We start from the raw sequence: 20,011 nt of genomic DNA, 5'->3' as shown, positions 1-20,011 counted from the left end.
AACTCTACAAACCCCCAAAGCTTTAAATATGTTCAGTATATGTGAACAGTACTGCGGAACCTTTTTTCATGATACAATTGATTACCACTGACAGATGTGTTTGTCACTGTGTTGTTGCTTTTTTTATTTTCTTTCTTTAAAACATTTAAACATTTGTTCCCGATTCAGGAGAGATTCTGGTTTGGGTTTAAATGGTCATTCTCGCGAGTCTGTGGTACTGAGCACTATCGTGCTGAATCCAGTGCGCATGCGCGACAGGTCCATCAGCTCCATAGCCCCGAAAGATCTCGCGAGAGTGACAAATTTAATCCAAACTAGGATCTTTCTTTTAACTGTAACAAGGTGTTTCTGTCCCTAACCTTGTCAGCACTTTAACCACAGCGTTACCACATTAGAAAACACAACAACTTTTTTTTTACACCGGGCACAATGTAGAAATAAAGCGAACAAATCTCGCGAGAGTTTCGCAAATAAAGGGTTCCCTTCTAGACACGGCCCCTGCGTTGTGAGGCGACCATTTTGTCTGACTTCAGGACGGCTGACTGACGAAGAAGAAGAAAGAAACATGGGTTCTCCACAAGAGGTGACTTTAAAGCTTTTGTGTGTTTAATTAATGTTCTTTACTTTAGACATCAACATTATTCAAGTTCAGAGTTACGTTTGACCACGTCGTGCAGCTCCTTCCGGTTTTTTGGCTCCTTCTGAGGTTGAAGCTGAACGTTACAATCGTGAAGAAAAAAAACACATCAAATATAATTATAGTTCCATCTGTCGTGATTTCTATGGCAACGTGCTGTTTAAAAACCATATAATGTTCTGTGTGTGTTCATCAGTTCATCAGCGCTGGAATTATTAACAGATCAGAGTATTCTGATCAATCGTTGTTTATTTTCTATTTATTTGTGTTATTTATATATTATTATTGTTAATATTCCAGTATCTGAGCGTCTTAAAGTCTGTGTAAAGGAGAAAAGGGGAGTTTTCTTCCTGTGTCTGTCCTCTGGCTCTGCTGGCTCAAACATGTCAGGACATGTCCATGTTTCAGGTGTTTTTCAGGTCGTAGTGATGTTTGACACCGAGACAGAGCAGAGAGGACTGAACATATTAAGGGCTGCAAAATTATTGTTTTCATAATTTGTTAATCTGTTATTTTCTTGATTAATCGACTCGTTGTTTGGTCCTTAAAATTTCATAATGTCTTAATTTGTCCGAAACTCAAAGATATTCAGTTTAATGTATGTATGTATATATGTATATGTGTGTATATGTATATACACACACACACACACACACACACACACACACACACATATATATATGTATATATGTATGTATGTATGTGTATATATATATATATATATATATATATATATATATATATATATATATATATATGTATATGTATGTATATGTATGTATGTATATATATCTATATGTATATATATATATATATATATATATATATATATATATATATATATATATATGTATATATATATATATATATATATGAAGCGGACTCATCTTGAACTCTGAGTTGAATCAGTCTAAAATGAGAAACTCTGAGTTTTTGGTTCCAGATCAGTTAATATGAATTCTGTCAGTCAACTCTGAGTATGTTCACTCTGAGCTGACCATCATGATTCATCATGGCAACGGGTAAACAAAAGACGGAGTGTGTGCCGATGTGGACAGGGACATTTATCTTTTTTTTTTTTTTTTTAATCTAGGGCTGCAACTAACGATTATTTTCATAGTCTGTTAATCGGCTGGTTATCTTCTTGATTGACTCCTACAAAGAAATCACAGCATCGTCATTTTAATCATCCAAAAAATCTGGTTCTGAATTTATAACTATGTTAAAACCCCACCCAATTAACTGTTATCATGTCTCCGTCTCTCCTCATGTCCAGTCAGGCCAGGTTGTCGAGGTGACAGTGGAGGAGAGAGACGAGGAGGAACAAGACGCTGTCGACTACATGAGTATGGATATTGTGTATTCAACAGTCGCTTCTGATCACCAGGGAGTCACTGAAGAGCAGGTAAGTACACTGATCCACCTGCACTGGTAGAAACACTTTCCCACAGCAGTCACTCCTCAGGTTTGTAGTAGTTTGAGGGAATAGTGCAGTACACACGTTTAATGGCTTGTTCACGCGGCGCTGCAGTTCTGCTGCAGGGCAGCTGACCTGTTAATATAGGTGCTGAAATGAAAACCCACAGGTAACACTACACTCACATGGCGCTCCAGTGTGTATCGTGTTCTGGTGGGCAGTGTTCGAGTAATATTTTACCGATTATGGGTCACAGTGCTTTTTTTGTTTTGTTTTCAAGCTCATCACGCCTAGCCAGTGACTTATAAATTATAAAACTGATGTCATAAGAGCTCTGCAAAAGTGAAGTCAAAGAATCTCGATCGCCCTCTGGTGGCTGGCTGCAGTACAGGTCATAATACCTTCCCTTCCAAATATTAGCAGATGAGACACGAGCCAAACTAAAACATCAAAGTACATGTCAAATATTTTTTTCCAAACATGATGATAGTTCTTATCACGCTGATGTTTGTTCAAGTGTGCATTTTTCTGATCAGTTTGATTTTTAATTGGTTATTTGATGATATAAAAACCATAACTGACAGCTAAGCTCTGCACAAGCGGGCAGCGCTCGTATCTGGGGTGTTTTGTACAGTGGGAGAAAGTGGAATCCAGCTTTATTTACTGTCATTGCTTACAGTCACTTATCTCACCTGTAACAGAGCTTTTCAGTTCAACCATAAATCCACACACACATTACTGCTGATCATTTCATTATGTTAACTTAAATACCACCATAACAACATCATAAAGTCGACATAAAACCAACAGTGATCGGTCTTAGTTTATCATTTCATACTCATTCATTTAAGTGACAAATCCATTCGATAACTGTGGCTTGTAGCAATCCCTGCTCAGTAACCATGGCAACTGATACCACTGAACTAGACTTCTCTGTGGCAGGCCAACTGTGATCTTAATTTAGTTAATTTAGTTACTTCAATTGTCTTTTTGCGCTTTTGCATCACTTCTGTCAGACCTTTTGTCAGTCCAGATCTTTTTCTATGTGACAAAGCCTGTTTAATTTAGTTCCAAAGAACGTATTAAAATTTTTAAAGGTTACAAAAAACATGTCCTACGACTTTTACTGTCCAAAGTGAAACTTAATCTTCAGCTGACAGTCTGTCATAATTTTTTTTCCCCTCAGTGTCTGAGTTTTAACTCCACATCTACTGACAACAATTTATCCACCTTGTCAGTTTGTATATTTCCTCTAAGCTCATTTATTTTCACCAAGTGTTTGGCTACCATCTTTGATGTGCATGTCACAATGTGACATATGCAAGTGGAGAAGATTAAGAAAATGTGTTAAATGCCACATGCAAGCTTTGATAACAGCAGTGCTACCATGTAAAAATGACTTTGGCAGAACTGACAGAGCAGATTGTCATTTGTCAGATTGTTGTCTGGACAGTTTTTGTGTTTAGACAAGAAGATGCTCGACAGAGTCAGGTATTGTGCAGAGTCAGCATAAGCTAAAAAAGCTTCACAAAGGCTGTGTATGATGATCACATGGTTAAAAACTCGATGTTTACATGTTTATTGAGATACCTAAAAAGCCATGGTCAGTGTGCAGTTTGGTTTGTGTGCTTTGTTACAGTACTGTTACTGACTTGAGATCAGCGCGATTCATATTTATTTTTTAATATTTATTTACAGTGGTGTGTTAGAGAGTTTAGGCTTATTGATAAGTTAAATTATCATGTTACTGTTGTTTTGTTCTTTTTTATATATATTCATGCACTTTTGTTGTGTGGTTTGTTATTGTAACTGAGTAAAGACAAGGTTCCATGTTAACTTTTTTTTCCCTTAAGAAATCTAATTGGCTGAAGTCAATTTTGACTTGCCCTGGTACAAATTGTTTTATTTATTAGAGGTAACCAAATAACAATTAAGACTAAAGTTAATAAACAAATTTAGATTTGCCTCAGACCGTGGGTACACACAAATGATGACAGCTTGGCTGTCTTAGATGTGGGAATATACCTTTAAATACAGAGAATCTCAAAACTGCATTCATCAAAAAAGGTTCAATAAAAGTCTTGTAAGTGTTTTTTTATGGTTGATTTATTTAATTCTATATTCATTGTTTTTAGAATTTTATCATAAATGTCATACTGCCACAGCTGCTGTCTGTTGAAGTCAGTGCTGGGAACAATCTGGATGGTCCTTTTCCTCTTTAGCCCGGAGGACACGACGTCCATGATTTGTGAAAACAATCTGAAATGTGGACTCGTCAGACCACAGCAGACTTTTCCACTTTGCATCAGTCCATCTCAGATGAGCTCGGGTCCAGAGAAGTCTGCAGTGTTTCTGGATGTTGTTGATATATGTCTTTCTCTTTGCATGGTAGAGTCTGAACTTGCATTTGTAGATGCAGAGACAAACTGTGTTCACTGACAACAGTTTTCCAAAGTGTTCCTGAGTCCATGTAGTATCCTTTATACAATGATGTGGGTTTTTACTGCAGTTTTTAATGCAGTGCTGCCAGGGGAGCCAAAGGTCACAGACATTCAGTGTTGGTTTTCAGCCTGGCTCCTTACATGCAGAGATTTTTCTGGATTCTCTGAATCCTTTAATGATACTATGGATTGTAGATGGTGAATTCCCTAACTTCATTTAGTTTTGTGTTGAGAAACATTGCTCTTGAACAGCTGGACTATTTGCCCAGGCAGTTTTTCACAAAGTGTTGAACCTCACCCCGTCCATGGCTGTGCACAACTGAGGCTTTTGAGGATGGGCCTTTAAGTCCCAATCATGATACTATCACCTGTTTATCAATTAACCTTTTTACCTGTGGAATTTTCCAAACGTGTTTTTGTTTTTTTAGTATTCCACAACCTTTCCAGTCTTTTTGACCCATCTTAACTTTTTGAAACATGTTGCAGGCATCAAAATCATAATTATATTTATTAAAATGATGTTTATCAGTTTAAACATTAAATATCTTGTCTTTGTACTGTATTCAGTTTAGTATAGGTCTTAAAATGAGGTCTTAAAGTATTTGCTTGTCATTGCATACTGCTTTTAATTATGGTTTACAAAGTGTCACAACTTTTTGGTTATGGGGAACATTACAAATGTCTTGTCAAATTGGAGAGCTCTTCTTCATTTGGTAGTGTTTTGTCTGTGTGAATGTTTTCTTAAGTTGCACTGCATTGAGCTCACATGGCCATACCACTGAAACCATAGGTAATAAAATTTATCTTCAGCACACCACTGCACTTCACTTATACACTGTCTGTATCTTTGTCTGTCGCTATAGAAACAGAGAGGCACAAAAACACCCAGATCTCACCGCTGTCAACACTGTGAAAAAGAATTCACTACATCACAACGATTAAAGACTCATCAGAGAGTTCACACTGGAGAAAGACCATACAGCTGTGACCAGTGTGGGAAAAGTTTCACTCGCCTAGAAGGGCTAAAAACTCACCACCGTATTCACACTGGAGAGAAACCATACCACTGCAGATTCTGTGACAAAGCTTTCATTACTTCATCAGACCGCAACAATCATGAACGGATCCACACTGGACTGAAACCATACAGCTGTGAGGAGTGTGGGAAGAGCTTCACTCATCGAAGTTCTTTCACAGAACACAAAAACAACCACACTAAAGAAAAAACCTACCCTTGTCAGTTTTGTGGGAAAGTCTTTAGTTCCCACAGCTCATTTCAGATTCATGAACGTATCCACACTGGAGAGAAACCCTACAAGTGCAAATACTGTGAGAAAACATTCAGATTAGCAGGAAAACGCTCAAGACATGAGCGTGTCCACACTGGAGAGAAACCTTACAGCTGTGAACTATGTGGGGAGAGTTTCAGATGTTCAGCTTCATTTCATTTACACAAGCTTTACCACACTGGAGTTAAGCCCCACCAGTGCCAACAGTGTGACAAATGTTTCTATACATCATCTGCACTCTACCAGCATCAGCGTATCCACACAGGACTCAAACCATACTGGTGTGACAAATGTAAGAAAAACTTCACCTGGACAACCCAGCTGAGGAAACACAAGTGTATCCAAACCAGGTACTGAAATGCTAAACCTGGACCCTCATTTGTCATGAGTGAGTTTATATGTGTAATTAAATGAAAAGAAATAAAATTTGGATTCTACAATGTCATAGGTTCAAACTGGCCAATTTGGAGACAGCTAAAAAATGTTGCATATGAATATAGACAGGTTTAAATGTGTATACAACGTGTATGTTTTTACTTGTTAATTTTGTGTCTTACAAACGCAGCCATGAATGGCCACTGTTAGACACTGCCTTCTCCGGTCACCTCACCAAGCACACCTTCAGAACATGCATGTGTGATTGTAAAATAGCAAAGTCTGACATCTTGAGCCATTGTTACACTTAATATCCTCAATATCAGTCCTAAACATAATGAAGTTCATCTTAAATAAAATCAAGTTTATATGTTAAATCTGAATCTTTAAGTCTTTAAAAATTTAAATATAGTGGAGACACTCAGCATAACAGTCTTCCTCTTGGATGTTGCTGTGATTCACTGTGAACAACATGTCGCTCATTCCTCAACATCTGCAAGGTGCTTTGCATTGATCATTTATGATTGAACGTGGGCTTGGCGAGGGCAATGAAATGTGTTCGTTTAGATATTTATGCGGAATTGTGGGAGTGAAGTAGGTGGTGTGTTGGGCTTGTGCAAGCTGATTTCGGATTTTTTTAAAAAAAAGGAAATGGCACACTGGCACGCTTACATAAAGTTTTATATTAAAACCAGCTTTTTTGTGTGTACCTGCATTTCCTGATTTTTTTTTTTTTTTTTTTTAAACATGCAAACATTTAGTGTGGATTTTCCACAGTGCATTATTAATGAGGCCCCTGTTTAACTTATAACTAATTTTCCAACATTTAAAAAAGAATCCCTGATGAACAATTTTCTACTTTGTAAAAGATATTATTTGGTAAAACGTTTTTGTTTTTTGTTTTTTTTAAATCTACAAGAGCTGAAAAAAATCCCAAATTTTCACAATTCAGACCCATTTAACCAATTTCCAGATTGAATTAAATAATTAGAGATGATACATGCACCCGACATTAATAGTTTTAGGAATCATACACAGCACTTTATGTCTTGGAAACACTTAAGTAGTCACTTTCCCCATTAGTAGCATGTTTTCTAAATGTTGTAGATTTTTATCATTTCTTCTGTAGCTCATGTTTTGCCTGTTTACATGTCATTTCTTAAGTTGCAGTGGGTTGAGCTCCCAGGACCGCCATACAAACCAGAGACATTACATAACATTTATCTTCAGTCCACTGCTGCACTTCACTTATACTCTTTCTTCTTATCTTTTTCTGTTATAGAAACAGAGAGGCACAAATACAGCCAGAGCTCACCGCTGTCAACAGTGTGAGAAAGAATGCCCTACATCACATCGATTAAAGATTCACCAGAGAGTTCACACTGGAGAGAAACCTTACAGCTGTGAACAGTGTGAGAAAGCTTTCACTACTGTCTTTAATTTAAGACAACACCAGCACACTCACACAGGAGAAAAACCCTTCAGTTGTGACCAGTGTGGTAAATCTTTCTCTCGATCAGATCGCCTCAGGAGTCACCAGGTCATTCACACTGGAGAGAAACTGCACCACTGTGACCAGTGTGGGAAGTGTTTTACTCAACAACAATCCCTAAAACTCCACCAACGTATTCACACTGGCGAGAGACCGTACCTCTGCAGATTCTGTGAGAAATCTTTCATTACCTCATCAGACCGCAACAAACATGAAAGGATTCACACTGGACTGAAACCAGATAAAATCTACCCATGCCAGTTATGTGGGAAAGTCTTTAGTTCCTCCAGTTCATGTCAGGGTCATGAACGTGTCCACACTGGAGAGAAACCCTACAAGTGCAAACACTGTGAGAAAACATTCAGATCATCACAAACACGGTCAAGCCATGAACGTATCCACACTGGAGAGAAACCATACAGCTGTTCACAGTGTGCAAAGACTTTCAGTAGTGCATCTTCATACCGCAGACACAAGCTTTTCCACACTGGTCTCAAACCATTTCAGTGTCAAAACTGTGTCAAATGTTTTTATACATTATCTGAACTGTCAGAGCATCAGCGTGTCCACACAGGGCACAAACCGTACTGGTGTGACAAATGTAAAAAAAACTTCACCTGGGCATACCAGTTGAAGAGTCACAAGTGTGTCTAAATCAGACATAAACAGACTAAACCTGAACTCTCATGTTTCATGAGTGAGTTTGGAAATGAAATTAAATATAGAGGTATTTACAGATAATCACACACTTGAGAATGTGCTCACACTGTGTTTTGGTAGGAAGCGACAAAAGATTAACCCTGCATTCCAGTGCCCATATTACCATACTATTCAGTATATCAGTACAAGATATATATTGAACATTGATTATTTGACATAATATGTCAAATGCAGTACACCAAAAATACCTGGATGTCCTACTGCATCTGGTCACATTTTGTAGCCAGCATGCTTTTCTGATTATTTGGGCAATCCTTTGTGATGGATGTATGAACAGAAGGCCAAAGTTCAATGTAACAAGTTATGAGAACATGTTATGTCCCAATTGTATGTGTACTATAAGTAACAACAGTACTTAGTAGGGGCAGCTGCAGCACATAATAAAAATAAATAGAAAAGGTACATGATTTGAAATGCCAGGTCTAACACCAAGAACACGGCATCTATTCAAGTTGTAGAACAGCTCAAACTATGAGTTGTGTAATATTGTCTATGGCAAGGGTCTCCAAAGTCTGAGACTGTAGGCCTTCCACTTGATTTTTTTTTTTTATTTGATTCTATAGATATTCAACTATTGAACCAAGAATAGCCTGATATTGCTGTTTTAGATGTCAGAGTACTCCAAATACATAAAAATGATCTGTTCTCAGTCATTTATTATTTTGTGACTTTAATAAATTGGGAAAAACAGTCAAATCCGTCTTCAACCAAATCACACATATTTAGGCCATTTGTTGTCATCATTTTAAAAATTAATGCAATAACAAGGGAAATATTCACCTTCTTTCACTGAGCCCCCCCAAAACTGCTGGGGCCTCCCTGGAGAAGCCTTACCTTGCAAGGCAGCTTGATTCATGACATCACACAAGAATCCATCTTTCAACGGTTCAAGTTAGTTGTTTGGCTGCACCACTTTTGATGCAGACTCAATCAACATTCTAGAGAGACTATTGACAGCTACAGGCATGATTTTAAGTCACAGTGGCAAGAAGCAACTTGTCTCAAACAAACAATGGCAGCTCCAGAAGAGTGTAGATACTGCAATAACTTTCAGAAATAGAGAGTATTTTTTTTAATCGGAAGAAGAGCAAAGAATGACACTGAGGGCTTTTCTCAATGGAAAAGATGTTTTAGCTCTTCTCCCAACTGGTTTCAACAAGAGTTTGTTCTGATTGGTTGACGTTAGCCCATGTTAGACGAGATATGCAAGACAAGGTTATTTATATAGCACCATTCAGACACAGGACAATTCAAGGTACTTTACTAGAGCATGGAAATATATATAAAATAAAACATTAAAAGAACATGAAAACTGCATTTGAGATAATAAAAACAAAAGCTGAATGCAATTCCAGTTTGTTCCGTAGGTGGGGAGCAGAAAGATAGAAAGGTGACTCATCTAATCACCTGCCAAGTGTTTTTTGACAGTGCTTGCTCTTTGCCAGGCAGTTTCTTAGGACAACTTCCCAGTCACAAACCATTTGGTGTGTCAGCTTAAGTGAAGTCCACCTCCTGTTCTGAAAACCTCCAAACATCACTTTCCTCATAAGCCACAAAAAGCTTAATGCCACCCCTTTATATTGGCAGGTTTTAAGTCAGCAGGTGTACAAAGTCCCCCGAGCCTGTCCCATGATGCCCTGCAGGCACAGCATTATCATGTTACAAAAAGGTAAACTGTAGTATTTATTTGTGATCTTGGAGCACTGTGGTTTCCTTGTGTGTAATGAGCATTACACCCTCAGCCGGGCACTAGAGAGAAACTGATTTTGATTTGTTGTGTTCATCTCATACTTGTGTTAAACTTGTACTATTTCTAAAGGTGCTCTTGTATTTCTGGAAACTAGATTGTACTTTGTTTGAGCTTCACCTGTATGTGGTCATGGTCTGCTGTACACCTGTCAGGTCACTGCCTTGAAATACATCAACAAAGACATTTGAGTTAAATGATTTGTTAGTGTGCCACCATTTTTCTTTTTTTTTTGATGTTGAGAGTTACTTGGGATTCAAACTTATTGCCTTTGATTGAATCATATCATTTTGATGCCCTTCAATAAGACTTAAGTACATGATGGTAGTAGATTTTATTTTCCATTCATTGCTCTGATGTTTGTCTTGTGTATTATACTAGTAGTTATCCCTTTTTTGATACTTTAAACCACAAATCTTATTTTTCATGAGTTTGAATTGATTTGTATGACATTCTGTTTTATTCAATAATATTTCTATGTTTTGTTAAATCTCACGTTACAGGGTTTCTTCCTTTTTGCTTGTAGCAATTTAACTAATGTTAAACAAAAAGAAAAAAGATTATCTGGATGGTGGTTTTGCATTCCTACTGTTTGAGAGCCATTTTAGTTCATATCCTTATTAGGTAATTATGTTGTAATGTTATATTATTGACATTCAAATATTATGAGAGTGAAAACTGCAGGAAAGAGATGAAACATACATCACATCAAATATTCCAGTTCAGACCCTAATGAAGGTGATATTTTAGGAGAGTAAATAATTTCTGGGGAGTTTTTAAGTTGAGTGTGTCTGCAGGATGTTTCTGCTGGATTATATTTCAGTTTGTCACTTTTATTTTAGAAGAATAAACACAAAGTCCTCAATATGATAAACAAAAATAATGACAGTAACATATTTCAACAAACAGAATGTTTGATTTCTCCTCCTGAGTTTCTAAATACTGAAGAAAGAAAGAAAAATAAGTTTTAAAGTCTCCCACTCCTCTGGTGGTTGGATTGTTGTTGAAGCGCCTCTGCAGGTTCAGGTGTGGTCATGTGCTGCCACCTGCTGGTTGATTTCTCTCACTGCAGTTACTCAGCACTCTTCAGAGGGTTTGATGGAACATAAAAACATAATTTTCTTTAACTGACTAGTTACTTCATTCTTAAATAGAAACACTAGAAATCATCATGATAATCATCAATCATTTATCAAAGTATTGATAAAATTACAATTAAATCAACAAAATTTAGTAACCAAGAATATTGTAAGTGGATAATGTTGATCTGTAACAATCAAATCACCAGTGTGATATTATTCTGCTGTACCTAACTTGTTGCATTTTTGTCTGTTCTCTCTTTATTCTCTTTTTCAAATAATTTATTTACCCCTGAACCCTTGGCACATATGTATATAACCCCACGTCTGCCAATAAAAGAAAAACATATACCCATGACTAATTATGGTTTCTTAAGGTTGTTAAGCATTTATTTAATTGATATCTGGGTTCTTAAGCATTTTAGCATTGATAACTGGATTCTTAAGCATTTTTAGCATTGATAACTGGGTTATTAAACATTTTTAGCATTGATAACTGGGTTCTTATGCATTTATTGCACTGATAACTGGGTTCTTAAACATTTTTAGCATTGATAACTGGATTCTTAAGCATTTTTAGCATTGATAACTGGGTTCTTAAACATTTTTAGCATTGATAACAGGGTTCTTATGCATTTATTGCATTGATAACTGGGTTCTTAAGCATTTATTGTGTTGATAACGGGGTTCTTAAGTAGAAAGCCAAAGTTGTGAAATAAAAAAAATCAATTATAATTGTCATAATTACATAATTATGAAATTAATAGTGGAACTTATGAGCTAAAATGTCTTAAACATGGCTTTTTAAATTCATAATTGTGAGATAAAAAGCCATAAATATGAAGTAAAATTCATTTCATTTCTTTTGATAATAAGAAGAAATATGAGGGTTTTTTAAAACTGGTATAAGGCTGAATGAAGGTTTGTTTGTTTTGTTTTTTTTTCAAAAATAGTATAACTCAGCCTATCTCAGAGAATTAACCAAGTCATAAAGATGAGATATAAAATTTAAATCATGAAATAAGTCATGATTATAAGATTAAAAAAGCAATAAATTTAAAAGATTCATACATATGAGAAAGTCATAAAAGTCATAAGTATGAGACACAAGTCATAATTTTATTTCATGATTTCGACTTTTTAATCTCATAATTATGATTTGCCATGGGATTATATTTATTTTTTACAGGCAGAAATGGGTTTCCATAGGTTTGTGTGTCGCTGTTTGTTCAGAAGTTTCACTCGTCCGTGACTGAGAGCAGTTCGGACTGAACCATTCACCGTTTGTACTGAGGGGGGTCGCATGGTAGCTACTTAGATTATTTTAGCAGAAAAATAATGAACAAACACACCATCACTTAAAGTCTCAGACAGCATTTGCTCAGATACTTCATGTTTAATATGTTCATGTAGTGTTTTTGAGGAGCCTGTCAGATCAGGGCGGTTGGTATCATCCAAGCTTTTCCTCCTTCGGCTGCTGCACTGATGAGAGGAGACTCTGGTGAGGAACATCCGCAGCCATTTTATCCGACTTCAGGACGGCAGACTGACCAAGAAGAAGCATGAGTCCTCAAAAAAAGGTGATTTTGTTTGTTGATGTCGGCCGACATTAATATTCTTTACTTTACATATCAGCATTATTGGAGATCGGAGTGACGTTTGATCACGTGAAGTAGCGCCTTCCTGTCTTTTGGCTCCATCTGAGCTTGATTTGCTGAAATTGTTAAAGCATTTAAAACAGAACTGAAGAACACTCTTGGATGAGAAGTGAAACACTGTCAAGTACTTGAGCAGTTCCAGCTGCCTATGATAACCCTTTACCGAGTTGTTTTGTGAAGCTAATGTTAGCAGTTGATCTGTGTAGCTAATGTTAGCAGTTGATCTGTGTAGCTAACATTAGTGGTTTATTTGTGAAGCTGCCTTTAGTAGTTGGTCTGTGAGGTTCACATTGTGGTTGTTCTGTGTAGCTAATGTCAGCAGTTGGTCTGCGTAGTTAATGTTAACAGTTGATCTGTGTAGCTAATGTTAGCCGTTAATCTGTGTATCTTAAGTTAGCAGTTGATCTGTGTTGCTAACATTAGTCATCTGTGTAGCTAGCATCAGTGGCTGGTCTTTACCTTTAATGTTTTCTTTAAATTAGATGCTGAGTTTTTGGATGATGACAGTATTTCCACTTTTGAAGGCATGACTGTGCTGTGATGGTGTTCATGTTTTCTCATTTATAGATAAAATCATGTTGGTGGTGAAGCTTTTTTTTTTTTTCACTTGAATGAACTGACAGATTAGCCGGTTTCACTCAGATCAGAGTAGGGTTGTAACGTCTTGTGATGTGTTGTAATGTATATTTTAAAATTATAATTGTACTAAATAATCCCTATTTTTTACTAAATGTAATTGTAATCTATGTTGTTTTTTCTCTAGCTGTAATGAATTACTGTTACCTTTTTTTTGTATCCTAATTATGTAATCCCATTACATGTCCTGTTACTCGCCAAACCTGGATGTATGCCAGGTCTGTGTGTGTTTGTGCTTATGTGCAGTCACTTCTGTAGGATTTAGGTGTAAATGATTATCATTTCTCCCTTGACACTATTTTGCAGTAGCACTGATGCTGCATCCTGGGCTTAGCTCCACCAAAGACATTTGTGTTTAAAGAAATGCAAACAAGGCAGGATGTCCACTATTGCAGAACGTATACGTGTGGAGCCAGACATTTCCAGCACTGAGCGCTGTGGAGAGATGTCTGGCTATGTGAGTCTACAAACAGGCAGACATCGTGATTTAAAATTATTCAGATAGACGTTACAGTAAGATTATCATCATGCATATTTATACATCAAGATTTTAAGCTTAGGTCAGGGGCTGCTAGTCAGACTGTATATATCTACAGCTGCTCATGTTCAGCCAGAAGCAGCTGAGTTTACAAGTTAACACATTGCACGTTTCATTTAGGGGTGTGAATCTTTTTGTCTGATTTGATTCAAAATCTGTTTTTGATTAAATTAATGGAAAAATGGGCAGTTTTCAGCCTCTTGCTCCAGTTACCTTGAAATATAATATGAAAAGTAACTGGCAATTAAATGGTATGCAGGGTTTTTATTTTAAAAAGTAAATTTTGGAAGCCACCAGACAATATGGTGGATAGGGGCGGGTACTAATCTGTGCCAAATTTTGATATCTGGTAACATATTTGGACGAGAGAATAATACAGATTATAGATAAAAAGAGAGAGAGAGCAGTGTTGGAGCAAGCAGCAGCTTGTCCAGTCACAGCAGAGTGAGAGAGTCATTTAGTGAGGTGTGCAAAATGCTCTGAATAAGTAACAAGTTTGGCGGGCAGGATTTGGAATTTTTCATCTACCAGACATTTGGTTGATGACCGTAAAAATTAATTTTGGACCCTGCCTTGGAGACTGTTATGCAGGCATCAGCTAATTATTAACTAACTAATTGTTTTCTCACTTGATCACTTAATAGTTATGTAGTCCATAAAATGTAAGAACATGGTGAAAAGTTTTGATCAGTGTTTCCCAAAGCCAAGGTTCACATCCTCAAATGTATTGTTTTCCCCACAACCCAAAGATATTCAGTTTACTGTCGTACAGGAGTGAAGAAACCAGAAAACATATGTTTAAGAAGTTTAAATCAGAGAATTTTGCCTTTAAAAAATAATAATGATAAATACTCAAACCAGTTTAATAACTGTTTGTGATTATTTTAATAATCGATTACTTGTTAAAAACAACATAAACATACACTGATGATGGAACCAATTTCAATGGCTTCACTAGTCACGACCCATGTTAAGCGCCTATTAATTTCCTCTGGAAACAATTTTGTTGTTGTTTTGTCTGAAATGTGTTTTCAGATTACTGTCCATGTGTTGTCAAATAGATTTTTTTTTCCATTGGCTTGTGTTTTGTCTTTTTGCATGTGTTTTCTTAAGTTGCAGTGCCATGGAAGCCAGAAATGCTATTTCATATTTAGTGTACCACTGCACCTCACATACTGTCTTTCTGTATCTTTGTCTCTCTCTATAGAAAAAGAGAGGCACCAAAACCCCAAGATCCCACCGCTGTCAACACTGTGAGAAAGCATTCCCAACATCATATCGATTAAAGACTCATATGAAAGTTCACACTGGAGAGAGACCATACAGCTGTGACCAGTGTGGGACAGCCTTTGCTCACTTAGGAAGCCTGAAGATACACCAACGAATCCACACTGGAGAGAAACCAATTCATTGCAGATTCTGTAACAAAGCTTTCATTGCTACATCAGAATGCAGAGTGCATGAGCGGATCCACACTGGAGTCAAACCGTACACCTGCAAGGAATGTGGGAAGAGCTTCACTCAGCTAGGTCATTACACCACACACAGAAACGTCCACACAAGAGAAAAACTCTACCCTTGTCAGCTATGTGGGAAAGCTTTTACTTCTTCCAGTTCGTATCTGTATCATGAACGTATCCATAGTGGAGAGAAACCCTTCAAGTGCAGATACTGTGACCAAACTTACAGATCAGCAGGCACACGGGCAACACATGAGCATGTCCACACTAGAACTAAGCCGAAAGAATACATCTGTGAACAGTGTGGGAAGAATTTCAGGCATTCATCTTCATATCACAAACACAAACTGATCCACACTGGAGTCAAACAACACCAGTGTCAATACTGTGACAAATCTTTCTACACGTCAACTGAAGTCAAACGGCATGAGCGTAAACACACAGGATACAAACCATACTGGTGTGACAAGTGTAAGAAAAACTTGAGTCAAGAGAGTCACAAGTGTGTCTCACCAGAGAATGAAATACCAGACCAGGAACCTCATGTTTCATGAGTGAGTTAAAATGAAATGAAATGCAAAGAGGTATGCACTCATCATGATCTGATTCTTGAGAATGTGTTCACACTGTGTTGTGGTAGGAAAAAAAACAGTAAAACATATAAACACCATGTAGAGTTGTGAAGTTGCCAGGAGAGTTTGATGTCAATCCAAATCAAAGAAGAGTTCAAACTGTGAGTCGTGTAACATTGTCTGTGGGGGAAAATGAATGGCACTTTGATCACCAACTCAAGTAATAATGTTGCTTTTATCATAAGTAACCTAATTATCTTGACGTTAAAATGTCAGAAGTTCGTATTTGCAGTTTTTAAGTCACCAGGGCTCATTTATCAAAGATGGTGTTAGGACAAAACACAGACAGTGCTTACGTACAAAAACGTACAGCTTTTTTAAAACATGGTATCAGTAACCATACAACTTGTTTTGTGAATATGCCACATTTATAAATGAGGCCCCTGGTGTATAAAGCTCCTGAAGCCTGTCCCATGATGCACTGCATGCACGATATGGCAATGTCACAAGAAGACAAACTGTAGGATTCATTTATGAACTTGAAGCTCTGTGGTGGTTCAGGGGTCGATTCCATGAAGCAGCTTCAACATACCCAAGATATGTTTTGGTGATCTGGCTTAATTAAACCTAAGAAAGGCAATCAAAGATCAGCAGTCACATGAAGCTGGTTGTCATCTCTGTAAGTTCACTCAGCATTTCCCAATCAAAAGTTTTGACAGCAGAGTGGCATATTTCACAAATCATGAGTAAACTATGAAAGACAAATAATCAAGAAGAGGGCTGTCAAAAGCATCATAATCCAACCTTAAAGACAACACAGCTGCAGCTGACAAATACAGGAAGTACAGCTGACAAAAGAAAAACAAATCACAGACACTATGAATAATAATAATTTATTTTATAAAACACTGTACATAAATTAAATGTTTAAATTAAATGTTTAAATTAATAGTATTTATTATCAGCTGAAATAACGCACTTCCAAAGCCCTTCCATGCACTTCTGTTTTCAGAAGGTTTAATAGAGTTATTGATCATCTGCTATCACTTATTTGTGAGTATGACCCTGCAAACTGATTGGTCAGTAGATGGTGCTTATGTCTGAGTTGATCTGTTATCTTGAACATGCCCTTCAGCCTTAGTCACCATGGTGATGTACTCTGATAAGAGGTGAACCACCACTGTAGGCCGAAAACCCAGAACTGATCCTGAAGGTTACCTCACTAACCATAAATTCTGCTTTGTAACACAGGCTCTAGCTTTCCTTATGTATGTTATGAATATTAAACCCTCGGGGTGCTAGAGAGAAACTGTGACTCCTGATTGGTTACGTTTATCTCATACCTGTTTTAAAACCTGTTCTCTGTATTAAATTGTATTTTGTATGAACTTCTTGTGGCTGAGAGTTTACACCTGTATGTAATGATTCTTTTTTTTGTATATAATTTAACACTATAGAACCAATCAGAATGTTTGTTTACAAACATTTAGTTTAATGGCAGCAACATGTTAAGTGTTTTCTTTTTCTTTATAATGGTGCAATAACAAAATGTACATCTAAAATTTATGGTTTATGTTTTCACCAACATTGGTTCAGAGTAGAGACCCAATTAACCTGTTTGACCAAAGACTAAAGAACTTTAGTAATTGAGTATTCTACTGATTACTCCACCAATTAATCAAGTGATCAGATTAGAAATATTTTTTCTCTTTTCCTCATTTTTGAAATCGAATCATAACATGGATTGCAAAATTGAGGAAGCCACATGTGTACAGATTAAGTGTATTGTGTAGAAGTTAGTGCACTGCAGGGCTGGACTGGATCACAAATAGGTTCAGGTCTGATAATTTATTGGATAAGCAAAAAAAAAAAAAAAAAGGGATAGGATTAAATCTACAGCTATCAGTTATTTTATCAATCGACTATTCTACTGATTATTCCATCAATCAAGTCATTGAATAAGAAATATTTATGTATATTTACTGTTGCTCATTGATGAAGCAACAGAGAAAATTATAATTTTTAATATTGTAGCAGCCTCTCTGTCTATAGTCATGACTATAATAATGTGAAATATAACATTAATAATAGTAATAACACCACAATCTATTTTTGCCATGACAGTGTTCAATTTCCTAGTACCACCACTGAATAATTGCAGAGACACAGTTTGCAGGATTTTGCCCGTTGGAGGCAAAAGCAACGGATTTTAGATCAGTCCCTCTTCCCTTTTTTTTCCCTGACACATCACGTCAATCAGCGCTCACATTTCTTGTCTTTTCACTGCAACTCTGCATTGAGATTTAGGAAAGTTTACTTTAAAAACTTACAGCAGCAGTAAAACTGTACGATGGTTACATTTAGGCTGTGGTGCTGAACCGTGGGAACAAGAACTCAGTTTTGGTTCCTCTTTTGCGCTGTAAACATAGATAAAATGATGCACAAGTCAAAAAAGTTTGCCTCAACAATTCAGCAGTTAGTTCGACCAGTTTTCAGATGTTACTGTTTGATAGATTTGGTTTATCAAAGATGATAGTAGCAACACAGTACATAAGATACACACAGCAGGTCTCACAGTGTTTCATGAGATCTGTTTACATTTACAGCTGAAAATCACAGAAATAAACAAGTTAGCAGATTTATCTTCACAATTAAAATTAGCTGCCAGTTGTCTACCTTGAAGTGACTGTTGTCCTTCATGCTCTTTAGATGAAACATGTCAACAAAGACAGTTTAATAAAATGTAAAGCTGCTCTTCGCTCAATGTTACACAACTTTTCTACTTATGAAGTTGAGAACAATCTAGAAGTTAAACTTGTTGCCTTTGTTCAGATTGTTCTTGTTTACAATTTTTAATTGTACTGTACTATTTTTTCATACTTACTTTCTTTTAATGTTTGTAATTTTAAAAAAATTGTCCTGGTTGTTTTGATATACTTTTTAATGTTTAAAAACATTTATTTTAGCATTCATTAGCCTGAATCCACTTTTATTACGTTCTGTTTTATTCAAAATGTTTTCTGTACTTTGTTCATTTTTACACTGTTCTTTAATCTTTAATTTTAGTGATTTAATGAGTGTGTAATAAAAAAAACTGGCTATTGCATATTTTCTCTCCAGATTGTGTCATTTTTGAAGATTTTGAGGAATTTTGGCATTTTGATAAAGAATTGGTGTAAATCACAGCTCCTGTTTTTTTTTCTATCAGCTTCCAAACATTCTGTGTTCACAACATTCATCCAGTATTCAGCCTCCATGATGTACTTAGTAACTTTGTAGCATGCAGTCTTCACAGTATATCTTTTTTCCTTCATCATATCCGCTTTAACTTCATAACAAACTACGTACACACAGTATGGACCCACATTGTAGACAAGCTGTGTTCACACTCAGTGATAGGCATCTGAGCAGTAGAGCAGGTGGAGCAACCTCTGCTATTAGACTTTTTGGACCAAATATATGGCTTTTCATTCCCAGTATTTCACCAAGCAATGCAAGAACCACTTACGTTCATATTCTTATTTGATAAATATGTTTTTATGTTTTATGTCATGTTATTCACGTTCTAAAAACTGCAGGAAAGAGATGAAACTTACCTCACATCAGATTCTAGGTCAGACCTTTATGAACAGAACCCTGAAGGCTAAAATACACCAAAGGTGCCTGACACTTGCGTTTTTAAGTACACCCGTTGTTCTAAATTCCAGAAGACACATTGAAAGCATTTTGGAGCATCAAATGAGGACCAGAGCTTTTTTCTGCAGCTGCAGTTTATGTTTGAGGAGAGTTCAATTAGATATCTGTCTTAGTAACAGATGCTTATTTCCTTCATGATATGTTTGTCACTACGCTGCATTATTGTAAGTCATGATGAAGAGTCCAGACTCTGTTTCTCCTCTTCATCTCCTCGGTGTGTGTTGGTGTGCAGTTTGTTGTCTGCTGTGGTCTAA

At 36.6% G+C, this 20,011-nt stretch overlaps 2 protein-coding genes across 4 annotated transcripts; both read left to right on the top strand.

The window, feature by feature from the left end:
* The first annotated feature begins 458 nt into the window (after positions 1–458).
* On the top strand, positions 459–10,681 carry LOC146305136 (uncharacterized). Of its 3 annotated transcripts, XM_084712078.1 has the most exons (5): positions 459–583; positions 1,914–2,042; positions 5,359–6,134; positions 7,442–7,569; positions 7,680–7,819. In XM_084712078.1, exons 1-4 carry the CDS (start codon positions 566–568, stop codon positions 7,518–7,520), a joined length of 1,002 nt encoding a protein of 333 aa, XP_084568204.1. In that variant the 5' UTR covers positions 459–565; the 3' UTR covers positions 7,521–7,569; positions 7,680–7,819. The 3 variants fall into 3 exon arrangements, with proteins under 3 accessions (XP_084568204.1, XP_084568203.1, XP_084568202.1); XM_084712077.1 differs by lacking the exon at positions 7,680–7,819 and having other exon boundaries at positions 7,442–7,667; XM_084712076.1 differs by lacking the exon at positions 5,359–6,134 and having other exon boundaries at positions 7,442–10,681.
* Positions 10,682–12,502: 1,821 nt separating this feature from the next.
* On the top strand, positions 12,503–17,449 carry LOC146305135 (uncharacterized). The gene is made up of 2 exons (XM_084712116.1): positions 12,503–12,777; positions 15,237–17,449. The coding sequence occupies exons 1-2, from the start codon at positions 12,760–12,762 to the stop codon at positions 16,041–16,043; spliced, it is 825 nt and encodes a 274-aa protein (XP_084568242.1). The 5' UTR covers positions 12,503–12,759; the 3' UTR covers positions 16,044–17,449.
* The last annotated feature ends 2,562 nt before the right edge of the window (positions 17,450–20,011 follow it).

The sequence above is a fragment of the Lutjanus erythropterus genome, chromosome 23, assembly GCF_056507025.1.
Source record: "Lutjanus erythropterus isolate fLutEry1 chromosome 23, fLutEry1.hap2, whole genome shotgun sequence".
Classification (NCBI taxonomy): Eukaryota; Metazoa; Chordata; class Actinopteri; order Lutjaniformes; family Lutjanidae; genus Lutjanus; species Lutjanus erythropterus.
This window is presented reverse-complemented; position numbering and strand designations above follow the sequence as displayed.

Coding starts and splice junctions, on each gene's coding strand:
- LOC146305136 (XM_084712076.1), top strand. Junction 2,043..7,441: donor AGGGAGTCACTGAAGAGCAG/GTAAGTACACTG, acceptor TTTCTGTTATAG/AAACAGAGAGGCACAAATAC.